The 23,249-nt window shown below is 31.1% G+C and overlaps 3 protein-coding genes across 3 annotated transcripts; 1 reads left to right on the forward strand and 2 right to left on the reverse strand.

Annotated features, from left to right (window-relative positions):
• The first annotated feature begins 215 nt into the window (after positions 1-215).
• LOC129877589 (uncharacterized) lies at positions 216-2,204 on the forward strand. The gene is made up of 4 exons (XM_055953113.1): positions 216-592; positions 1,266-1,376; positions 1,691-1,771; positions 1,875-2,204. The coding sequence occupies exons 1-4, from the start codon at positions 347-349 to the stop codon at positions 1,947-1,949; spliced, it is 513 nt and encodes a 170-aa protein (XP_055809088.1). The 5' UTR covers positions 216-346; the 3' UTR covers positions 1,950-2,204.
• Positions 2,205-11,437: 9,233 nt separating this feature from the next.
• On the reverse strand, positions 11,438-15,433 carry LOC129876515 (uncharacterized). The gene is made up of 3 exons (XM_055951968.1): positions 14,260-15,433; positions 12,617-12,815; positions 11,438-12,042 (listed from the first exon to the last, which is right to left on the reverse strand). The coding sequence occupies exons 1-3, from the start codon at positions 14,881-14,883 to the stop codon at positions 11,639-11,641; spliced, it is 1,227 nt and encodes a 408-aa protein (XP_055807943.1). The 5' UTR covers positions 14,884-15,433; the 3' UTR covers positions 11,438-11,638.
• Positions 15,434-17,199: 1,766 nt separating this feature from the next.
• On the reverse strand, positions 17,200-20,576 carry LOC129877080 (threonine dehydratase 1 biosynthetic, chloroplastic-like). The gene is made up of 7 exons (XM_055952560.1): positions 20,114-20,576; positions 19,150-19,329; positions 18,601-19,077; positions 18,182-18,504; positions 17,927-18,044; positions 17,545-17,679; positions 17,200-17,444 (listed from the first exon to the last, which is right to left on the reverse strand). The coding sequence occupies exons 1-7, from the start codon at positions 20,546-20,548 to the stop codon at positions 17,304-17,306; spliced, it is 1,809 nt and encodes a 602-aa protein (XP_055808535.1). The 5' UTR covers positions 20,549-20,576; the 3' UTR covers positions 17,200-17,303.
• Positions 20,577-23,249: the final 2,673 nt, after the last annotated feature.

Genomic DNA, 23,249 nt, shown 5'->3' on the forward strand with positions numbered 1-23,249 from the left:
TTTTTTTTTCTAACAATAAAGTTTTTTTTGTGACGAAATCAGAAATTTTGATAAAAATATTTAAAGATTAGTATATATAAATAAAAATAATTATTTAATTTTTATATTTTATAATTTTTCGATGAAGAATAGTGGATTGAACTACCCATGGCATGGGCCTACCCTCTGCCTGCACCTTTTGTTCATACTATTAAGCACAAGCAACAGTAGAAAGATGGGTCCATTTTCCATTTCCATCATAACCAAAGCAAAAAAAGCAAAAGAAAAACGGTGGAGAAAGAAGAAAGGTAAAGTGAAGAATTGAAGAAGAAGAAGGGTTTTTTTTTCTTTGAAGAAGATTGAAGAAATGCCTAATCAAAAACAAGGAAGTGAACAGCTACAAACACTGATGCAATCTGGGCAAATTTCTGGGTCTTTTAGTTTTAATGGAACCTTAACTAAAGAAGATGAAGAGATGTCCAGGTCTGCTCTTTCTACTTTCAAAGCTAAGGAAGATGAAATTGAGAAAAGGAAAATGGAAGTCAGAGAGAGAGTTCAAGCTCAACTGGGTCGGGTCGAAGAAGAAACCCGACGTTTAGCTATTATTCGTGAGGTTTGTCTTCAATTTCATCCATTTTTTGTTTCTGGGTGTTCGACTAATTAACTTTTTAGATGTTGAGTTTTCTGGATTTTTTTTCTGTAAACAGTAAACAAATATACTGTTTTTTTGCTTTGGGTTTTGCTTTGTAGCTCAGGGATTTCGATTTTAGACGTTTACTGTAGAAAATCGTTAAGAGTGTAGAGATCAGTTACTGCTAAACTTTGAACATAATTAAATCGGGGGTTAGGGAAAGAGGAAACGGGGAAGGGGATTACAAAGGCGGGGAATGGAATGCTCACCAACAAGGTGAAAGTTCACATAGCCAATTAACTGAGCTTTTATGATTTTTCAAAACTTTGAACATAGTTTTGTGTTTTGATTTTTTTGTTTGTTTGTAAAGTTAGGGTTAGAGCTATTAATTAGGGGAATGAAAAGGGCTGATAATTGAAAATTGAACTCTGATCTGTGAAATTGATCGTTTTCAATGAAGGTTTTATGCTTGCTATTTTCAATGAAATTGCTCATTTTCAATTAGTTGGTTAAGGAAGATAATCATATTTTTGGCCACTATATATGAGCATGAATATTTGAATTTGAAGTGTTTGATAAGGTTAAAATCAAGATTTTTCTTAGTTCCCGGCTTTCCGCTCAGAATATGACTAATTAAATTCAACTTAACTATCAGGAACTAGAAGCATTAGCTGATCCAATGAAGAAAGATGTTCAAACAGTTAGGAAGAGGATCGATGCTGTCAACAAAGAGTTAAAACCCCTGGGACAGACCTGCCAGAAGAAGGTAAAAATATAATATATGTGTCAATATCTTCTTGAATTCTTGTTCACAAATTTTCTCTTCCATGGATAATAATCTTTTGTCCCTTTTCATTAGCTGTTTTTTTGTTGTTGTTTTGTTTCTTCCCTCTTTTTGGGGAGGAGTGGGAGGTTGTTTTGTTAGTTTATAAAATTTTGAGTATGATATAATAAGTCAAATCTAGTAACACATCCTCAGAGTTTAGTTAATCACGGAGATTTCGTTGAAGTGTTTAACATATCCAAGGAGTTCATTAACGAAATGATTTGGATCCGGGGATTTTGATCTGTGGAATGCAGGAAAAAGAGTACAAAGAAGCTCTTGAGGCCTTCAATGAAAAACACAAGGAAAAAGTCCAGCTAATAACAAGATTGATGGAGGTAAGTTTATAATTTACAAGTCGTTTGTATATGGAACCTTTTTTAATCATCTTTTGATCTTCATATTTTCAAACATTCTTATATGTTGATTTTTGTACATCAGCTGGTGGGTGAAAGCGAGAAACTGCGGTTGAAGAAGTTGGAGGAGCTGAGCAAGAGCATTGAAACAATACAGTGAATAACCAGTAAAATCTCCCCTGACTAATTAGGCTTGTGTGATGTATTTAAGAAAGTTCTTTTACTCTATTTATATATGTGTGTGATGTTTGATTGTATTTCTTTTTCTTTTTCCGCTCTGTTGTCTGATCATTTTAGCTTTTGAGGGATGATCAGTGTCTAATTTTAGGTCTTTTAAGGGAAAGACAGACCCTCTAATACAGGTTTGTAACTAAAACAAGTCTCAGAACAGTGGATTCTTTTACTTTTGTCCTCACATCTCAATCTTTTGCTCTGTGGTTGATGACTCCGTTGCTCTAATTAATTTGCATAGATAAATATAGGGTTGGTTTGAATGTCTCTTTCAAGTTAGTTCTTCTTTGCCTTGTATTTATCAACTGAAGGCAAAGTCAACTTGTTGATTATATTGCTCCCTAAAAGACTCCGTCTTCAGAAGATCAATCAAATTGTTTCCAACATGATTTACTCAAAAGGGGTTGTGGAAAATGTTTGTATTGATCCTAAACAATAGCAATAGCACGTTGCCTAAGCTATGAGACGCAAAGAAATGGTTCCATGAGTCATGGGTTGATTTAACAGATTGCTCTAAGAGGATTACTCGGGCTACATCATTATTGATGCGCCCTTAACTTGATTTGTTGATTGCATTTTTGGGTGATTGATTCGATGCGCCCCTTTATTGATTGTTTTTTTGGTTGATTGATTCTTGATGACAAGTATATGGACAAGGAGACATCTGTTTCTGCTTTCATTTCCTACTAATTTGGTTGCTCTTGGGCTACTCTAGGCTTGCTTTGCCCACTGTTTCAGTAAACAATGCTAACAAGCAAGAAAATGGATGCGCTATGGTGCAATGGCTTTAAGTGTAGCTGCCATGTTTCTTGCTTTATCTTAGTAAAACCAACCTTTTGTCCTTTGCGCTCAGCTGTGAGTTGATGTCTAGCTAAGCTGGTCCTCAGAATTCCATTGATAAAGCCAAACTTTAACTAGCTTTCCAGCTCTTTGATGGACAAGTATAATAAAATCTTGTGCTGATTTTTTTAACATTAAGATTAAAACTGTGTTTCTAGTTTGCCTATCAACTTGAAAGTGGTACATGTTAGAAGTTGGTGCTAGAAAGGCACTCAAGGAAGCGGAAACTCGAAACCCGGTGTAATTTCACAAATAGGGTCGAGGAGGGTGGTGTTTATACCACCCATACCCCTAAAGGTAGAGTGACTATTGGCTAAGCATGGTCAAAACAAGTATAAAAATCATGGAAGAATTTGGTTAAAGAAAGTAGAAAAGAAATGTGGCTTTATTATGATTCAATAAATGGTAGCATTTGCATTTATATCCATTGGCTCTGGCCAAGTAAACGGTACATTGCACAGAAATTCTGGACTCTGAGCAATAATGGCAGGGTTTGTCATGCAAATGTGCCAATCAAACACCATATTCCAAATATTTGTTTTAAATTCAAACGGTAACATCGAATTGTACGTTGGGTTTTATCTATTCTTAAATTTATTGACTACCTTAATTTTCACCTCGTTGGAATTGGTTTCATTCCCACCTTGTAATTCAACTTCACGCATAAGAGCTCATCGCCTTTCACTTGTCCTGTTCCGTCGCCATCTTTTTATTACCTATTGTATGTTTTAACTTTATTTATTTCTATCAAAAATAATCTTTTTTATCTTCTTGAAGCTAGGTAGGGATATACACTACCCTCCTCAAACTTTGTGTACGATTATACTAAATTTATTGTTATAGTTTCCTCAAACTATGCGTGTGGGATTTTACATGGACTATGATTTTAATGAGCTATCAAATGAGAAAGCTTCTTTCAAATAGCCAAATATAACCCCAAAAAAATAGAGCCTACTATAGGCTATATATAGCTACAAGAGGTAATTATTTTACCATGAAAATGCTATACAAAATAAATTTCAAACTGGTCCCTAAATTGACAACTAGCAAGAAATTTAGGCCATACATCTGTTCTTATTAGTCATTATCTCCCAAAATTAACTCACTTTTTTCATAATAAACTTAGCCAGACACTATCTACTGGGAAAAAAACAATCAAATCCTATGATTGAGAGAAATTTTTAGTTGGGAGCCATTCGGTTGCAGCTAGGTGACACTGTTTTTATGTTTTTTAGTTATAAGCTATTATTGTTCTTTTTTTCCGATGATTTAAAGGTGACAATGTATAAAAAAAAATTGTATAGCTATACAAAATAAACGTCCAATTTCAACAAATTAAATCAATTATGGTTATAATATTACTCCTTAAACTTGTGGACCCCCCCAAAAAAAGAAATAATGTTAAGAGTAGCAATTTGACAAGCCAACTGTTTTAACCACTATAGCACGTTAGTGAGAGTTGCAATGGGACCAAAACAATAACTAAAATTTCCCCACAAAGCACGAGTGTGACACATGAATAAAGATATATTTAAGATAGTGCCAATACCTTATTCTTTAGTCATTGACAGATCAGGAGATATCCGTTAATTATTTCCACACGATAAAAAATTATTTGTATTTGATATTTATGATAAAATAAAATAATTTGATTTAATAGTATGTAAAATTCTATCATCCAAATAAACAAGACAAGGGCTGCATCAGCTTACTACTTATTTGAGTGCAACGGATTTCTAGCGGTGAAATCTGCCCATAACTAGGTGATAAATAATATCATGTGATTTGTGTATGAGTCGAATAATATATATTATCAGTATAAATAATTTTTATTATAAATAAATATAAACAATTATGGTGTATCATAAACACTTCATAAATATTGGAAACGAGCTCCACAAAACCTTCTACGAGCATATTTGGATGGGTTTATAGCTTATACTGATAGTGTATATTTTAATGTATGGCTTTTGACTGTATTTTTGTTTTTAAAAAAAATACTTAAACGTACTTTTTAAGTTTATCCAAAAACTACAAAAGTATTTCAAAATTATTTCGACTTTAAAACACCTAAAATAAATGCATCCAAACAGGTTCTAAAGCTCATCTACAAAAATGTAAATTTGGGGTCATTTGCACTTCTGTTCCTATATTAAGCGAGTTTTAATTTTTAACTCTCGGGGCAAATAAGTTTTCATGAGATATAAATTTATATTTTTGCTTTATATTATGGAAAAACTACACAAATTGGACCCATTAGACAAAATATTTACTCAAATTGGATTCAATCAAAATTATTTATCCGAATTGGACCCATGACCCAAACTGTTTACCCGCCTACCCCCTTGTTCTATTCATTGACTACTGCTTCTTCATGCTTGATACCATCGAAATATATATACATATATTTATATATATATATATATACACACACTCTGGTGGTATCTATATACTTTGATGGTATTCATATACTTTGATGGTATCAAATAGTAATTAAGTAGTCTTTTCACTGAAACATTGTCTGTTATATATATATATATATACACTATAATGGTATCAACGAGTAACTGAGTAGTGTTCTCTTTGATACCATCAGAGTATATATATTCCGATGGTATCAAGCAGTAAACGTGAATTAACAGTTAAAAATATGAGGTATAAAAGTAAGGGATAGTTACTTATAAATAATTTTTTTTTTGGGTACAAATGTTTTTTTTATATATTATTTCATAGGTTATATCTCACGCTCTTAAAAAAATTATTCACTGCTAGATATTATATGTTTGATTTCAAAAGATAAAAATTAAAAACTAACTCATTTAAAGAGCAAATTTAAATGGTCAATTTGTCATGATGATGGGCTAGTTTATGTTGGGTTCTATATCTACTGATAAACCCATATCAGTTTCTATTGGGTTAATCCATCAAAGCAAATGAAATCGACAACTATGTCATTATAGAGTGACCGGCATGGGTTGTGATGTCGTGGTGAAATTGCTTTATCGTTAATTAGAGATCTTGGGTTAGAACTCTAGATATGGAGAAAATTTTGTTGGGAGCGCCACTCTTGAATGAGCCCTGTAGTGCGTGATCCTGATTTAGTTGGGGCTTTATCAAGATCCCGACCCGCCGTGACTGGCACCCACAATACTTATTCCAGTGAAAAAAATCATTTCTACAGCCTAGCTTATCAACTTAAGAAATAAATATTAAAAACCTTATAGAAGCAGGAATATAACAAGAAAATAATATTTAGTTCTCATAAACTTAGCCAATAATTTTAATAAATACGAAAGTGCGGAAGTCAATACATCCTAAGAACTGAAAGTCGTCCGTACCAAAACTCTAACCAGTGTCAATGTAAGAAAAGGGGAAACACTCCCAGTGTCAATCTAAAATTAATTTTTTCTCTATAAAGTTGAAATTAATTTTAAATTGTCTTTTTCCGACAGAACAGTATCAGTACACAAAGACAACGGTTTACTGATAGGATCACACGGTTAGCCATTAAGCGAATCATAGACAAGTAAATTCAATACAATAGGCATATACATATACAGAATAAGTCAACCAATCTCAAGTTCAAGTATTATTCAACAATATTACAACTCAATAACTTTCACATGCTATAACTTCACACTAGGGTCCTCTCAGGGGACCTACAAACAATCAATTTTGTGTCGGAATGTGACATCCGATTCAAATATGTGTCGGAACGTGACATCCGATCCAAATATGTGTCGAAATATGACATCCGATCCAAATTATGTGTCAGAACCTGACACTCAATCCAAAGGTACCACAATCACAAATACATTCAGTATTTACAATATTTATATCACCAAGAACAAGTTTATCATACAAATAGGCCAACAAGTGATTATTTCACACATAATCTAGCATGTTTCCCTATTCATATACATACATGTATATCATGAAGCAATTTAAAAAGTATATGAAACACATACGGAAAATTAGACCATCACCTACTTCAAATTTAAGCTTCAACAACCTTACAATGTAAGAGCCTTCCCTTTCTGAGTTCGTTCTTCTCGTTGTTGATCTAGAATACATATAAATAATCAACACAATGACCCAATTATCAAGAAATATAACACAATTTCACACCTTAGGCCAACCCTTGATCATAACCTTACCCTAGGACTAATTCCCACCATAGATTTTCAGTTCAAACCCTCCCCCAATAATTATCACCCATACTTTCTAGTTTCTAGGAATCAAAGTGTGAATCTAGGAAGTAAAAACCTTACCTTAAGCGTGGAAATCCGTAAAAAAATGATAGAATTCGCCCTTGGTCGCCTCTTGAAGTTTTAGAATTTTGCAGAAAAAGACCATTTTTGGACTTTTTCACGACTTAAGTCGCGACTATCCCTCTTTAGCGGGACCCATCCCGCTCTGGCAGGATATGCGAAAATAGTGAGCTCGGAGTTTGTGCTCCAAGCCCTCAATTCACAACACACCTCTTCCAAAGATGTATTAAAGTTATATCTTTTACGCCGAATTCGATTCTGAGAGTTTTACTCGTCCGAATGCGATTCCGCGAAGCCGTAAATGCTCCGTATCGCATGTCCAATCAAATGATAGATTTGACCTTCCATCATTCACTTGATCGCCCTAGACTTTACCAGACTCAGAATTCGTCCAAGTCTGGCCTAGGCTCAAATTTTTTGAAATTACTACTCGAAGGTTTTTGGCCCGAAATCCTTCCCAATCGGCCTATTCCTAACAACGGGGACAAGTCGTTACAGGCTTCAATGCATACTTTGAACACCGGGTAGGGAAACCAAGAAAAATGTCATTATAGGATGATTTTAAAAAATTATACAATCTTACACAATACTTTGCATCCATATAACTACAGTATTAATTTACATCAGCATATTCAATAGTTTTCTTGCAATTATATTTATACATTCTTATATATTTATTATACGATATTGATAGACCTATATATAGTATATTGATCTTGTATAAAAGTGTACAACGGTATATAAAAATGTATACACTTTGTATAAAATTGTTAACCACTTTGTCTCCTTCACGGTTTTCTTAAAACTCTTAACAATTTGGTGTTCAATTTTCTTCAAGCAAATCTTCAAAAAAAAATACAAATTTAAACACCAAGGAACAGCATTCAATGTTTTTCCTAACAGACAACTTCAATCCTTGGTTCCACCCAATCTTCAAACTTAGGACGGCAAAATCAAAACCAATCCGTTCAATTCGTTCAATTATTTATTTATTAAGTCAATTAATTTCAGCCCATTAAATGTTGGGTTGATATATAGCCTAAATTGATTCATAAGAAATCTTGTCAAAGTATTTTTAAAAAGATATTTTTATTAGATATGTTATATATATAGCCATAATATATTAAAAAAATAATTTTATTAGGCATTAAAAATTTATAAAAGAACAAATAAAGTAATTAAAACTCAATAAGATTTGTCTGGATTAGGTTGCGACTTGCATTTTAGCCCATTTTAGGAGTAGTAATTTTTTGGTGGACCAATTAACCTGCCCAAATTCAATCCAACCTGCCATTTGACTCGTCTACTTCAAACAATAGATATCCCAATTTTAAAGGAATTTGAATGATATGGTTTCTCCCAAAATGTTGAAGAAAGTTGACAATAGAAGAAGTGATCTGGGCTTTTAAAATTATGTACAAAATGGGCCAATTTGGATAACAACTGAAAATATGACCCATTTTCGGAATAAACTTGGGTCAGCTGATAGTGGACGTAAAAGGACGAAATAGGCTCAAAATGATGCTTTTTGCCCTTCAAATGGATTGGTCCTCAATTTTTACTTTTTAAATAAGGGCTATTTACTTAAATAATATAATGTATAATATTAATTACAAATTTTAATATATGTTTTAGCTTTACCAAAAATAGCAATATTTTTTTACCCAAAATAGTATAAAGAGCATGAAAGCATTTTTTTCTTGCTCCCCCTCTCTACCCTTTTTTTTTTGTCCAGTTCTTCAAATCGTGTACGGACAGAGCTTGTGTAGCCCTAAACTTATCACTCTTTTGACACGATAAAAATACCTCTAACTAAAATATGGGACGAAGGTTTAAGAAGTGAAATTCAAAGTAAAGCTTCATGGGATTCAACCTTCAAAACCAAAAAAGGATCCAAGATTCAAGTTCAAAATCAAAAAATAATTTGTGGATTCAAAATTTTGTTGGAGTTTCAAAATCAATGAAAAATTCGAAAGAATCTATTTAGTATTTTTTTTGCTTAAAATGTATATTTATTATGTTTATAAATAAATAAATTATGCATATTCAGATATTAAAAAATAAATAATTTTAATTTATATACAATATCTTAATTAGTCAAATATCTTAATTTTAGTAAAAACAAATAAGATGGTCCAAACCATTTGAATTCAGTCCCCATTAAGGTCAAATCAATGACATCCTATTATTACTGTTGGCTGTTGATAGTCACAAAGGGAAATTTTTCTGACTAGTAAAATTATATTTAAAGAAACTCACATAAATCTCTAAAATTGAACATTTATTTTGACTCAATCCAACTCATAACAAGCCCCACTTTCACCACTCCTTAAAAAAAGAAAAAAAAGACAGATAGTTGTTTGGCTAAAACATGATTAGTTGATAGTATTCACAAACAAACTTTTACAATATGGGGCAACAGTTGATGGATTCCACTATCTTTTTTGACTCTAGTGTCTGGTGATTTTGTTGTTAATTAGATTGTACTTAAATGCACAAATATAATATATTATCATGATTGATGCAGTATAAGCTCCTCATTCACTTTATTTACTCTAGTCTTTTTGGCTGCTTCTATTAACAATTATATGCAAATGCCCCACCATCATCATTATCCCAATGTTAATTCATACTTTATTATTAATATTGCAAATGGATTTCACCTTGTTTTTGAGAGGAATCCAAGTCTATATTATTACTAGTTAAGGAGAGTTTTGTGCTGTGTGTATGGTTTCAATAACAATAATTTTTATAGTAATTAATATATTTTGTATAAAATATGATATAATAATCATATTTGAAGTGAGCAAGAAAATAAGTTAATAACTTGTTTTTTAAATTGAACACAACTTTAAATTAAATTTTGAATTTTCACGATCAAACACTAATTTTCGAATAAAAATAAAAATGTATTCTGAAAAAATGTGAATCGTAATTTTTAAATGAGCGATCACATAAATAATTTGTCTTTTTCATATCAACATAAAAAAACACGCAATTGTTATAACAACAACAACAAAATATTATCCTTTTGAATTTCTCGGTAAATTTTACCATAAAAAAAAAGTAAAGCTGTCCAATAGATCATTCGTTCACTTTTATTTGTCCACTATTATTAAAAAAAAATTTAATTTAATTTTTACTTTTAGCATATCAACTATATTTTATCCTAAACATTAATTATTTTTCCAAAATTATCTTTTAGAACCTAAGATTATATGTCAATTAATATAAAATTTTGATAAAATATTTATATTAATTATTAATTTAAAAAACATGTAAAATTTAAAGTAGACAAATTAAAATAAATAGAAAAAATGCAAAAATATAAATAAAGCCCACAAAATATTTTCATGGACGCCATATAATAAAGGTTAATAAGCAAGCAGTAAATTAAAACGGAGGGAGTGTTATAATTACCATTAGTAAATAAACACATTTTAGAACATCTAATCATCTTCCAACAATTTTTGTATTTTTCTTGTGTAGTGGCTGACATTCTTAATTACATCTAAGACTTAATCTTTTAAAAATGACAACGATTAGTCACGATATTATTAATTAATCCCCATTATTATGCATTTTTGGAATGTTTAGTTGTAGGTGAGTTAATTCCCACATATATAATCATTGTTCAATTTTGTCTAATTCTATTTGCTCAATTGAGACTGTTTTGGAGCTTTTATAATTGTGATCAAGGTGAATCCTAATTAACTTATATATATGACGAGTTAATAAGGATAACTATAATTAAAAAAAATCTTAAATTAATCATGATTAACTTTTCAGTGTCTGCAAAATAATTGAGAAATAATCATAACTTATGCCGTGTTTCATTTGAATTATGCCGTGTTTTTAAGGTCTAACTATTTTATATAAGAATGCGAGAAGAAAGAAATATTATAAAAATGAGTTCAGAATTAAATATTGATGTGTCTTATGTGTTGATAAATTCGTTCGAGTCAAAATTCAAACCGAACAACACCTTAACAGTTGGATCAGCATAGTTACCTATGGTATTAGATGCATGACTCTCCTTGTGATGAGCAAACCCTCAGCAGGACACTAAAAAGTGTACATTACACTTTATATTAGACGAATCAAATTCTTTACATAAAATTAAATACCTCAACAGTTATATCAGGGTCATTTTATAAAATACAAAAGTAATTAATATTCTTTGATTAAAATCATATCAAAGAATTGATTCTTTTTCTACCTAGAAAAGCTTTCTTGAACTTCAAGTTCACAAAAAGTTGCACTAATAGAGATGCAACTATCCATCTTTATAGGAGAAGTGTATAAATTAAGCAAGCCTATTTATGCAAAAGATTTAATTATTTCTTAATAATAACATTTCATATTTGTCGCTAATTAAGTAGCGAAAGAGTACGTAATTATTTATAAACACAACAAAATTTTCTAACATATTTATTGGAATTATACTCTTCGTGAATGTTTACAACAGATTTTTCAATGAAATGTCTGTCAGAAATTGGCGTATTTCTTAGGAGTGAGATAAATGAATTAACTCCTCTCCTAATTCCTCAACTAACAATCCAAATATAGAAGAAGCAAATTCTATCGCGATTTCTTCTCTTTGCTCTTGAAACATGTTCCAATCATCAAAATCATTTTTCAAATTCGATTTCACCATCATATCGATGGCATTTGATCTTAATTCTTGATATGATGAATCTAACCTCTTGCATTCTCTTCCAAAGACGGCTTCTCCATAGTTCAAGCTTTTAACTTCAAACTTCTCCTCGGAAATTAAGTTAGAAACTTGATATTCCTCTTTGTCTACGTTATCATCATTGTCATCGAGCAATAGTTTCTCGAGTTCAATTGGATCTAACTCTGCCAATTTCTCGAATCTACGAAGCTTAGACAAAAGTTCTTGTTGTGCTCCTATTAAAAGTGCAACAAAAAAAATCACATTACTTTTTCAACATCTTCAATAATCTCTAAACTTTTATCAAGAGAGATTAAATTCCATTTGCAAATTGCTGCCCAATCAAACACATAAACTTATAATTTATGTATAAGGATTAAGAAAAATAAACAATGAATACAACTGACTAGCTAGTTGTATAAAGATTTTGTCCATAAATGAAGTGAGTCATGTATTTGTGTAAGGACAAAATAAGGTCATATGTCATATTCATGCATGTACAAGTACAATAGACACACGTACAACATTGTGAATAAGACGTTTGATCCTTCTATATGCTGAATCCACATACAACAAATTAAATAATTCACATAACAATATCAGCACAATAAAAAAGATAATCTAATGAAATGACTTTACATATATATACCAACCAAACAGGCATGTCCTGAATAAACAAGCGTACTTCACAACCGATTAAAAAAAATTACTTGTACTATACTATACTATTTAATTAAAGCCAAAGATAGCAAAATTTTTATTTAAAAATAAAGGAATTCAGGAAAATAGAGATTAATTTATCATACGTACTTTGTACAAGTGCATAGCTGCAATCGAGATCAGAATCCTCATCTTCTTCCTCGTCCTCGTCCTCGTTTTCATGTCCATCCTCTTCCTCCTCAAATGGAGTATCCAATACAGAAACTGGACTGCATTGCTCTTTCTCATCTTCTTCTTCTACCTTATCAATACTTGCCAAGCCTATAATTGTTTCATAGCTTTCTTTGTCCTAAACACAAGAGTCAAATTAATCTTCATGTTAGTTAGTGAAAACTATTAATGTAATATAATTATAGCTGAATTAAACTAGTTTTGGATCAAGACATACATCAAATTTTAACTGTCGTTTTAATTTTTTTACACCGTGTTAAAAATGAAAAATAAGGCTAGACTTTTATTCCAGGCAAAGTTAAAATTTGTGAACAAGCCTACGACCAGAATTTAATGAAAAAATTTGTCTTTTAGTGGCTCCAAAAATTTAAAATGACAATATATTTTATTGTCGTTTTCCTAGAAAGTACTATTTTCCAGATAAGGTCTATTAGAAAAAAGATTTTATAGTGGCATAGTTGATCTCAAGTACGCTTACCAAAACATACACAAATTTGTTTCTACTCTTCCTCCATCTCTTTCATTTGATTTTCTAATCATGTCAATTTGAAATTTGATTTTTGAATTTCCATTGAAAAATTTTAATTTCAAAGTAAAATGTTTTCTATTAAAGATAAATTTATATTTATACCTTGAATTCAATATTTTGATGAAGAATGAAGAATCTTTGGTGATCCTTTTTCCTTCATGTTATAAACTTTTTAGACACATTTTTTTTTTAAAAAAGAATATTTATCTCAAATAGTATGACATATTTTAACAAATTTTGATATTAATTCTTATTTTATTTTTAATAAATAAAATAATTTATGACTACACGATCATTAATTTTTTAACAATATCACAATAGAATAGAATGGTATAGTAAAATGACATGTTCCTCTCATCCCATTAAACAACTCAACATTACTTACAAGTTACAATACTTATTGACATGGGTAGTTTGGTCATTTACAGACGTTCCGGCCAGTGAATCGGACAACTAAAGATTTTAAATATTAATTTTATCAGATTAATTAATTGGTGCTTATCATGACTATTTATCTGTAATGTTTTTTATTATAATTTTTATTGTGATGATTTCGATAAAATTCAGTTCAATATATTGATAATTAAATAAGCATGAGACTCTTTACGTGAGTATTACTTTTTCTCATTATATATTACTACTTTCTTTTCTTGGTTATGGGACACATATTTCCTTTTAATTAGAATAGAATGTAACATTTTTATACTTTAGTTTATCCAGTAAAAAGTTGTATACATTTTTATAATTAAAAATATTTTAATTTTAAAATTTGATGAAGAGGTAAACTCTCATTAATAAGTTGAAAATCATGTAATCAATTAATTGTGAGCTACTATGATCCGTCACACAAATATATAGTAAGTAGTATTTATTTTAAATCACAATTTATTCAAACAAAATTCTTAAATTTTATATTAAATGAAATAATGTCGCTAAATTCATTTATAAAACTATTAATTAAAGTAATTTCAGTAATGATGTTTGGACTCATAATGACTCACGGATAGTTACTGACAAAAGTAATAAGACAAACCTCTTTCTTGTGACAAGCCGGAGAAGCTGCCGGCGATGTGAATTCCGGCATAACGTCGCCGGAGGTCGACGGGCATCTTTGTAGAGAAAATCTAAAAGGGCTAAACGGAGACGAACCAAAATCACCATAATTCTCCAAATCCATTAACTTCTCTTCATTGATTTCACTGTTAACTCTACTGTTATTACACGAGCATGAAAATCTTTTTTCACCATTTTTGTTTCCATTTCGATCCTTCAATTTCTTAAAAATGGACCCAAAAATCCCAAATTTCACTTTCTTGATTTGGGTTTTCGATTTTGATGAACTCTGTTGTTTTTGAATCCTCATTGCAGCTTCCAGAAGCAGAGCAGCAGTTCTTGCAGGTACATGTAGTACAAATTTCCCATTTTCCGGGCTCTTCGGTGCCGCCGGAGAAGGTAAATACAAAGGGGATTTTCTTAACTCCGGTGAGTCATTGAAGGAGAAAAAACAAGAATTTTTGCAAATATTAGATATTGGGGTTTGATTAATTGGCTTTTGAATTTTCTTAATTTGTAAGGAAGAAAAATTAAGTCTTTTATTAGCAATGTGAAATGGCTCTTGATCTTCTTTTAGAAGCTCATGCAAATGCTTCTGTGCCATAATTTAGAACCAAAAAAAATGGATTTTTCTTAACAGTGATGAGTTAAAAATTCAAGATTTGGAAATGGGTTGTGAGTTCTTGAAGTATAAAATGCAGAATCGAAGAGAATTCAGCATAAAAAAAAAACAGAGAAAAAATGAGGAAGACATTGAAAAGGGAAAGTTAGACAGATATAGTAAGAGGTGGATTTAGAAGATCGAGGCAATTAATTAATTTTGGTGAATTGTGAAACAAATTAATTACCTATGATAAAAAGACAAGAAAGTTGTACTCTTTTGAGAATATAATTTGTGGTAAATTTCATTCAATAATTGAAATGGCTGTAACTGTAGCTGTAAGCCACTGTGTTTTTGTAAGAATAGTAGCAGAACCAGATTGCAAGCTTGTGATAACTAGTTGCATAGGCCTCTTTTAATTAGCAGAAAAATGGCTCTTTCTGTCTCTAGAATATTTTTGTGTGTGTGTGAACTTCAAGGAAGTGCAGGGATAAAGGGGTTTGATTAGGAAACACAGGGGTACAAGTGATAGAGTAATCTGTTTATTCAGAGTCAATGGCCAAAAACATATCAAATATTTATTTTTAAATCGATAATAAATACTCAACATTAAAGTGTGTTTCAACATAAAGATAATGATAGTTGAGGTATGAAATTCGATTGTAGACATCAAAAATATTCTATTTCAATTAAGAATTTTGAAGGGTAATCTATCATAAAACTTAGCTTATACTTATGTAAAGGATAATATATTTTTCTTAAAGAGGTATCTAGAAATATTCCATAAACTCTAGAATATTCATAAAGATCAAAATCTCAAATATCTTCTAAATTTTTTAGATATTCATAAAAATCAAGATATGTCAGACTCTTCTTAATAATTAAATATTTTAAAAAGATCCACAAATTTTTAAATGAAGATCAAGTTTCAATCATCCTAATTCAAAAAATACGCCACTAATCGTCTCGAATCATGAAAAATCTTAAAAGAGAAGAATCAAATAAAGAATAGATTTGTACCTATACCGTTTTATCAATAAAATTATACTTCTTCATATTTTATTTATGATTTCAATTTATTTTCTATAACTTTAATTTTTTTTGCGAACGTAATTGTTAATGTATGAAATTTATGGAATAGTGATAGTTTAGGTGCCCTTTTTTAATCATTATGCCTTTAGTTTATAGTTATGAAAAATTATACTAATATAAAATTTATTTATACATTTATAGCTACAGTGAATTTATTGCAGTTTTTCTGCAAAACGAAGAGAAAAGGTAGGCAGCCAGCAGCCATCGGCCAGCTAACTAGCTAAGTCACGGAATACTCGAAGAGCGGTCAACTTTTCTGGATCAGTTACACCTTTCACCATAACTTTTTTTTTTATTTGATATTTGTATTAAAGTTTGATAATTTTTTTTTTATGTTGAAAATTTTTATTTAGAATAAAACGCTCTTTAATAAAGATAATTTTATATTTCGAAGAATTCAAATTCGAAACCTCTTATATTTAAAATATTTACTACTTCACAACCACTCTTATAAGTACCTTTCACCATAATTTGCTACTTGCTATTGCTAGCATTAGCAGTCACTTTCACCTTTTGCATACATATATTATCTGTAACAACTTTTTACATATTAGCCAGCAAACTTGGTGTTACTTGAGCTACATCATCATCAATTCAAGATGTATATTTTTTACTTTCTCTTTTTTTACTATATGAAGTTCGTTTAAGATGTAAAATGCACTTTTTTCCGGTTATAAATTTGTCGTTTTGACTCACCCTTTGTCATGAATTAATATGCGTTTAATGTATTTTATTTTTATCATTATAAAACCACATAGTAATAAATCTTTACATATAACAAACTCAAATGTATGATGGTTGTTGATGATTTGATTATGAAAAAAGTATTTTAAATTTGGTGGAAAGGGAAGAAAATGAAATTGTTGAAGTGTAATTGTCATCGTTTCATTAAAGTATTTCCATAAGAACGTCAAGATCCCTTAAAACAAGGAGGATAGTCTTCATCACCTTAGCCACCACATAAATAATTACTCTTATGTGTCCCGATTAAAGCTTCTCAAAGCTGCTCCTGAGTGGACCTAGATGAAGTCACAGTAATGATTATATATCTAGTGAAATTCCATTAAGTGAGGTATGAGTGGATAAAGTGTACGCGGACCTTATTATTACCTCGTGGAGATAGAGATATTTTTCGAAAGATATTTTCAGCTCAAATGCATCAAACCCAAGTAAAAGAAGAAGAAAATAATGAAGAAAACATAACAATTAATACGAAAAGCAGTGATTACTCTTATTTTGAATAAAGCTAAAGCATAATCTTGTTTTGGTTCAAAAAATTGACAAAAGCCACTCTCTTAAGGACCAAAATTTCAATATGCATACAAATCATTTCAATGCATTAGTTGCTGGAAAGCCTCATTGAGAGTCTCCACAACATATTCAAAACCAAGACTCTCAGCTCGATTCCGGAATTCATCAACCTCACCTTGTGGAACTTGGATGCCAATTAACACATTTGCACCAGTTTCTCCCTTTCAGATAGATGAAGAAAAACAATTACTCAAAAGTAATAGCAGAAAGACTGAACAAGGTGACAATGGAACTAGAAGAATGAGATATCCTAAAAGGTACCTGTGCACGGTAATGTAACAAACTTATATTCCAACGTGGGCTGAAAGCATCTAAAAACTTCACCAAAGCACCAGACCTATCAGGGAAAATGAATCGACAGAGATGTTCATTGTGAACATTTGATCTGCCACCCATCTGCAACAAATCACAGCAGATAGAGAGAGTACTAGCCATCAATATCCAATGAACACCACAATAATCCGTTAAACCAAGTAGAACGAAAGGAAGCACATCATTTCTAAATTTATTAGTATAGTCAATAAGGAAAGTAGCATAGTAGTAAAACATTCCAAACAACTAATCGCGAGACAAACACACATATTTACTGTTTTTGTCTAAGAATTAGATCCACGCGATGATAAGGAGAGATTTGAAACACTACCAGATGCCTTAGATGATCTTTGACCAATTCATTATCTGTATAATTAATGGTATGCAATTGTGATGATTCCATCCTGTCCGCCATCACTTCAAGTTCCAATTTAGTGTGAAGACTAACTCTGCGACAAATGATCTATTATAAATAAATCTATGAATTCATAGATGTCCCGTCATGGATAAAGTAATTTATTAACAACTAACAAAATCAACGACAAAATGAGTTAACATTCTCTTAAAACGATCATGGAGACTTTACCTGTAAAGTACTCTAGCATTTTCTTTCTCAGAATTATATCTGTACTTCAATTCAGTAATATTAGTATGTCCCAAAATCTCATAGAACTTTTTGAAGCTGCCTGGTTCTTCAGGCATATAAGTAGCGAGAATAGCTTCCCTCTGTCTACCAACATCCGCGAGTTCAGTTACCAATCTAAGTCTGTCGAAGTTCATGTTGGCTCCACTAGTTACCGCTACTATGTTTTCACCCTTCAGGCCATAATACTTACAGTATGCTTCAGCTCCAGCAAGGGCAAGTGCACCTGCCGGCTCCAGTATGCTTCTCTTCTCTTCAAACATGTCCTATTCGTAAGAGCAATCAACTGTCACATACTAACAAAATCACGAGCAAAATTTGCAAACGTCATGGGATTCAAGGTGAGAGAGCTTGCTACTAACCTTTATCGATGCACTTATAGCATCATGATTAACTAAGACCACACCATCTATTAATTCCCTGCAGAGACGGAAACTTTCTTCACCGACCATTCTAATAGCTACTGCATCTGCAAAAGATCCAACTTGCTCCAACATTACTCTTTGACCATGGTGTAATGCCAACGCCATTGAATTTGAATCCACTGGCTCAACACCAATGATCTTTGTATCAGGGGCGACTTTTTTCATATAAGCAGCAATGCCAGCTATAAGACCCCCTCCACCAACAGGGACAAATATTGCGTGTATCTTATCTTTGAATTGGCGATTAATCTCCATTCCAACCGTACCTTGTCCTATTATGATATCAGGGTGATCAAAAGGTGGGATGAATGCACGGCCTTCTTCTTTGCCCTGAGCTACGGCATATGCTTGTGCTGCTTCATATGTTTCCCCCACACGAACAACAGTTGCACCCAATCTCTCAACTGATTTCCACTAGAAAAACAGAACAGGATGAATTCAAATGGGAAGCTATGAGTACAAAAAGAGTAACTCATCAATACTAACTTTAATTTCTGGTGTGGTAACGGGCATCACAATCACTGCATTGCAGCCAAGTCTCTGGGCAGCTAATGCAACACCTTGTGCATGATTTCCTGCCGATGAGCATATAACCCCCTTTTCTAACTGTTCCTTTGAGAGTTTCGCCATCATATTGTAAGATCCTCTGACCTTGAATGAGAAGACCTGCCAATATTAGCGTATGACAATGTTACTGAGTCTACTCCAATATAGAATAGAAAAAGGCTCAAAATTAGATATATACACAACACATAACAACATTCCCAGTGAAATCCCACTAAGTGAGTTAGAGAGACTGTTTCCGAAACCCTCAGTAAATACAAAACACATACAGACTTAAAAACTTAAAAACTTATAGATGAGCTGAATAAGAAACCATAAACTCGAGTAAATAATCAGTGGAAAAAATCAAAACGAATAGCAAATAAATTCATGTTCTGAATCAAAAATAAGTAAGAGTTATCACAGCACGCCATAAGTATTTAGTTTTCCTATATGAGTGCATCAAGAGTATATCAATTTTTCTCTTTTAAGTGTTGGTAGAATTTGGTTCAGTTCCATGGTAGCTGCTTGAGCAAACAAGCAAAAACAGTGGCCGGATCCAGAATTTGAAGTTCACTGATGCCATCATGTAGGATAAATAGTTTGATCAATTTTGGCTTTCAATACAGGTCATTCGATTCATATAAAAAAAAACATAGTGCAAAGGAAAAATCTTTTATCAATGTTACTAATATCATAAATATACAATATTCATTTATAATTGCACTCAACAAGTTTTTATATTTTGAAAATTAGCTCATGAGACGTGGATGTGAGAGTCTTAACATACCGACCCAAAACTTTAACATAGAAACAGGATGAAAACTGCAAATTAACACCAAAATTTCAAACTTTAACAAATATTCAATAATGTTGCAAAAATTAAAATCGAGCAGTAAACATATACCGGATGAAGATCTTCACGTTTGAGCCATACATTTACCCCCAACCTATCTGATATCTTATGTGCAAGTTGGAGAGGCGTTTCATCAGCTAATTCATACACTTTTGAAGTCAATATTTCTTTGACGTAATTGTAACCTATTTCACCACGAGGGAAATTCGGTAACAAATAACCTTCCTCGCATTGTAACGAGCTCGGGTGTACTACTGGTACCAATGTATCATCTGAATGAGACTTTGAAATCTGCACCGGCTTCGCCGCCGTAAGAACAGCAGCCGATTTCGTAATGGTAGCATGCTTGAATCCGATTCCTTTTGTTTTTACCTTTGCGGCGGGTTTTGCCGCGTCGGAGCGAACGATGGTGAATGATGTCCCGGTGAATTCATGGCAGAAGTGGAAATCGCGTGATTTTAGGGAGTAAAATCGGTGAACGTCCATTACTGTTTTGAAGGTTTGGAACTTGGCAAAGATAATTTATATATCTATATAAAAGAGTTAATGGTGAAGTGACATGCAAAGAATCCTATAATAAGTATAACTCTTCCTTAACTTTCTCAAACCACTTCAAATATCTCCTATTAATTTCTCTACGTTCCTTTCTTGACTACAATTCATTAAACTCTTTTTTTACTCTATTTCGCTACCATAATTTTCAAAAAAATAAATAAATAAGATTTCATCTCCAAATTTATGATTAAAGTCAAATACTTTTGAAATTCGAATTTTGTTTTCCAGGGTTATCTGAATAGAACTTTTGTTGTTGTAATAAATTTTTATCCGAGTTTTAAAGATTATATATGAGTCTAATAATTGTAAACATGGTGAAGAAATAAAATTTTAAAGCTTTTTTGCATTTTCAGATATTGAACTACTTTGCTTTTTTTTTTTCTTTACTTACGTTTTATATAATATAACATAGTCATGTAATATTTCTTGATGTTAAAGTTTATTCCATTAATGTTATCAAATAACTTGGCATCTTGCAAAATAAATAAATAAGAAAGTCCTTTTCATATCTCTCTAAAAAATCCATAAAACTAGAAAAATTTGCAAGTGGCTTAAAAAATTGATTTTTCCACTTTTCTTGCCTTAAATTCATAATTGTTAACAGTCGAGTTTACTGCAAACTCATTTATGTTTATTTGATTTGATTGCTTAGATGGTAAATTTTTAAATGTCATAAATACCATTCTTGAAATTTCCAGATAAGAAAATCTCTACTATGAAAAATTTAAAGCTTACAGTAATTAAGAAACTCTAGATTAGGGAACCAACAGTTTTTAGCATCCTTAAACTAAAAAAAAAGTAACAGGATGAAGAGTAAAATGTCTTTAATTTTTTTCCTTTATTTTGTAATTTTCACTTGCGTCTCTTTCGTTTGACTCTTTTTGTTTATCTACTTTGTTATTGCAAAATTAGAAAAGGGGAAAAAAGTTAACAAAATATGAAGAAAGGAAAATAAAAAAAATATAAAAAAGAAAGGTGTAAAGGAAAGGGAAAGGGGTAAAAAAAAGCAAAATTTAATGTTATGAAAATGCTCGAAATATTATGAAAATATTTTTTTTTTGTTACTGTTTTTTATTCATTCATTTTAAAAATAAATCAAAATATTATGAAAATGCTCGAAAAATATAATCATTTTCATAAATTTAATGAGGTTGTATTTACCATAAAAGTTTACAGAAAATTAATTATTCTAAGTTTCCTTAAATCTCTCTTTTTTCCTTTCTTTGTTAAAGTTATCAAATTCTAATTTATATTTATTTTTTAGAAAAAAATTCTTTATTTTTCTTCACTTGTTTATTTAAAATAAATTTTATTATCATGCATTAACACAATTAAATGCTCATTCAATTATAATTATTCAAAGAGCAAATAGCGATTCTAATTTTTTGTGTTATTTCAATTTTGATTTTTGTGTAATTTAATTAAGTATTTTTAAGCCTTAATTAAAATATACATGCTAATTTGATTCTTCAAAATTACTGAAGTTAAAACTTGATGAAATTATTATTTTAAATCAAATAAAATATAAAATTGAGGTTGGAACAGCGACTCAAACGTATATTCTTAAAAGTTCACTTGGCTCTATGTTCTTCTTCTTCAATTAAGGTAAAAAAAAAAAGGGAAATCCTTTGTTAATTTTAACGGGACATTTTTTTTGTTGGAGAAATTTTAGGTTAATTTTTATAAGACATCTTTTTGTTGGAGAAATTTTAAGCTAATTTTTATCAAATATCTTTTTGTTGGAAGAAATATTAGGTTAATTTTATATCGTTATGATATTGGTGTAGTATATTCATAACCTTGTTCGCATTGCAACGAGCTCGGATGTACTATTGTTACCAGTTAGTGATGGCAAAGTAAGCCATATTTTGATAATCCGTCAATGCGTTCATATTTTAGTGGGTTGGGTAAGTGATTTTATTAAATGGGTAAATTCACACAACCCAGCACATAGAGAATGCAGTGGTCACTAATGAGTAAATGAAGAAGGTGTTGGAAAGTGGCGTGTAACAGATTCGACGGTTTCAACCTGTGTTCTTGCCATTTTGTAATATTTTTTGTTATTTTTAATAAATCTTAGAATAACAAGCAAAACTTTATACTCAGAGGCAATTCCTGCCGTGGTTCTGCAAGAATCTAAATCATAAACAAGGCGATGAGATTATTCAATTTTGGAAAAATTTGCAGGGAACCGCCTTCAATTGCTTTCTGCATTCTCTAGTTCGAACATCTCTCTTTTGACCACTTAGAATATCAGACTCGGAAAATTAAACAATTGTTATGATGAAGTGACATGCAAAAAATCCTATAACAGTATAACTCTACCTTAATTTTCTCAAACAATATCAAATATCTCATATAATTTCTCTACATTCCTTCTTTGACTTCAATTCATTGAACCCTTTTTTTTAATCTATTCAAAAAAAATTAAGATTTCATCCCTAAATTTACGGTCAAAGTCAAACGCTTTCAAAATTCGAATAGTGTCACGTAAATTGGGACGGACCAAATAATTTTTTTTTTAAAGTCATCTACATAGAACCTTTATTGTTAGAATAATTTTTATCCAGAGTATTAAAGATTATGTATGAATCGAATTGTGGACAACTGGACATGGTGAAGAAATAAAATT

This window comes from Solanum dulcamara, chromosome 12 (genome assembly GCF_947179165.1).
Source record: "Solanum dulcamara chromosome 12, daSolDulc1.2, whole genome shotgun sequence".
NCBI classification, from domain to species: domain Eukaryota; kingdom Viridiplantae; phylum Streptophyta; class Magnoliopsida; order Solanales; family Solanaceae; genus Solanum; species Solanum dulcamara.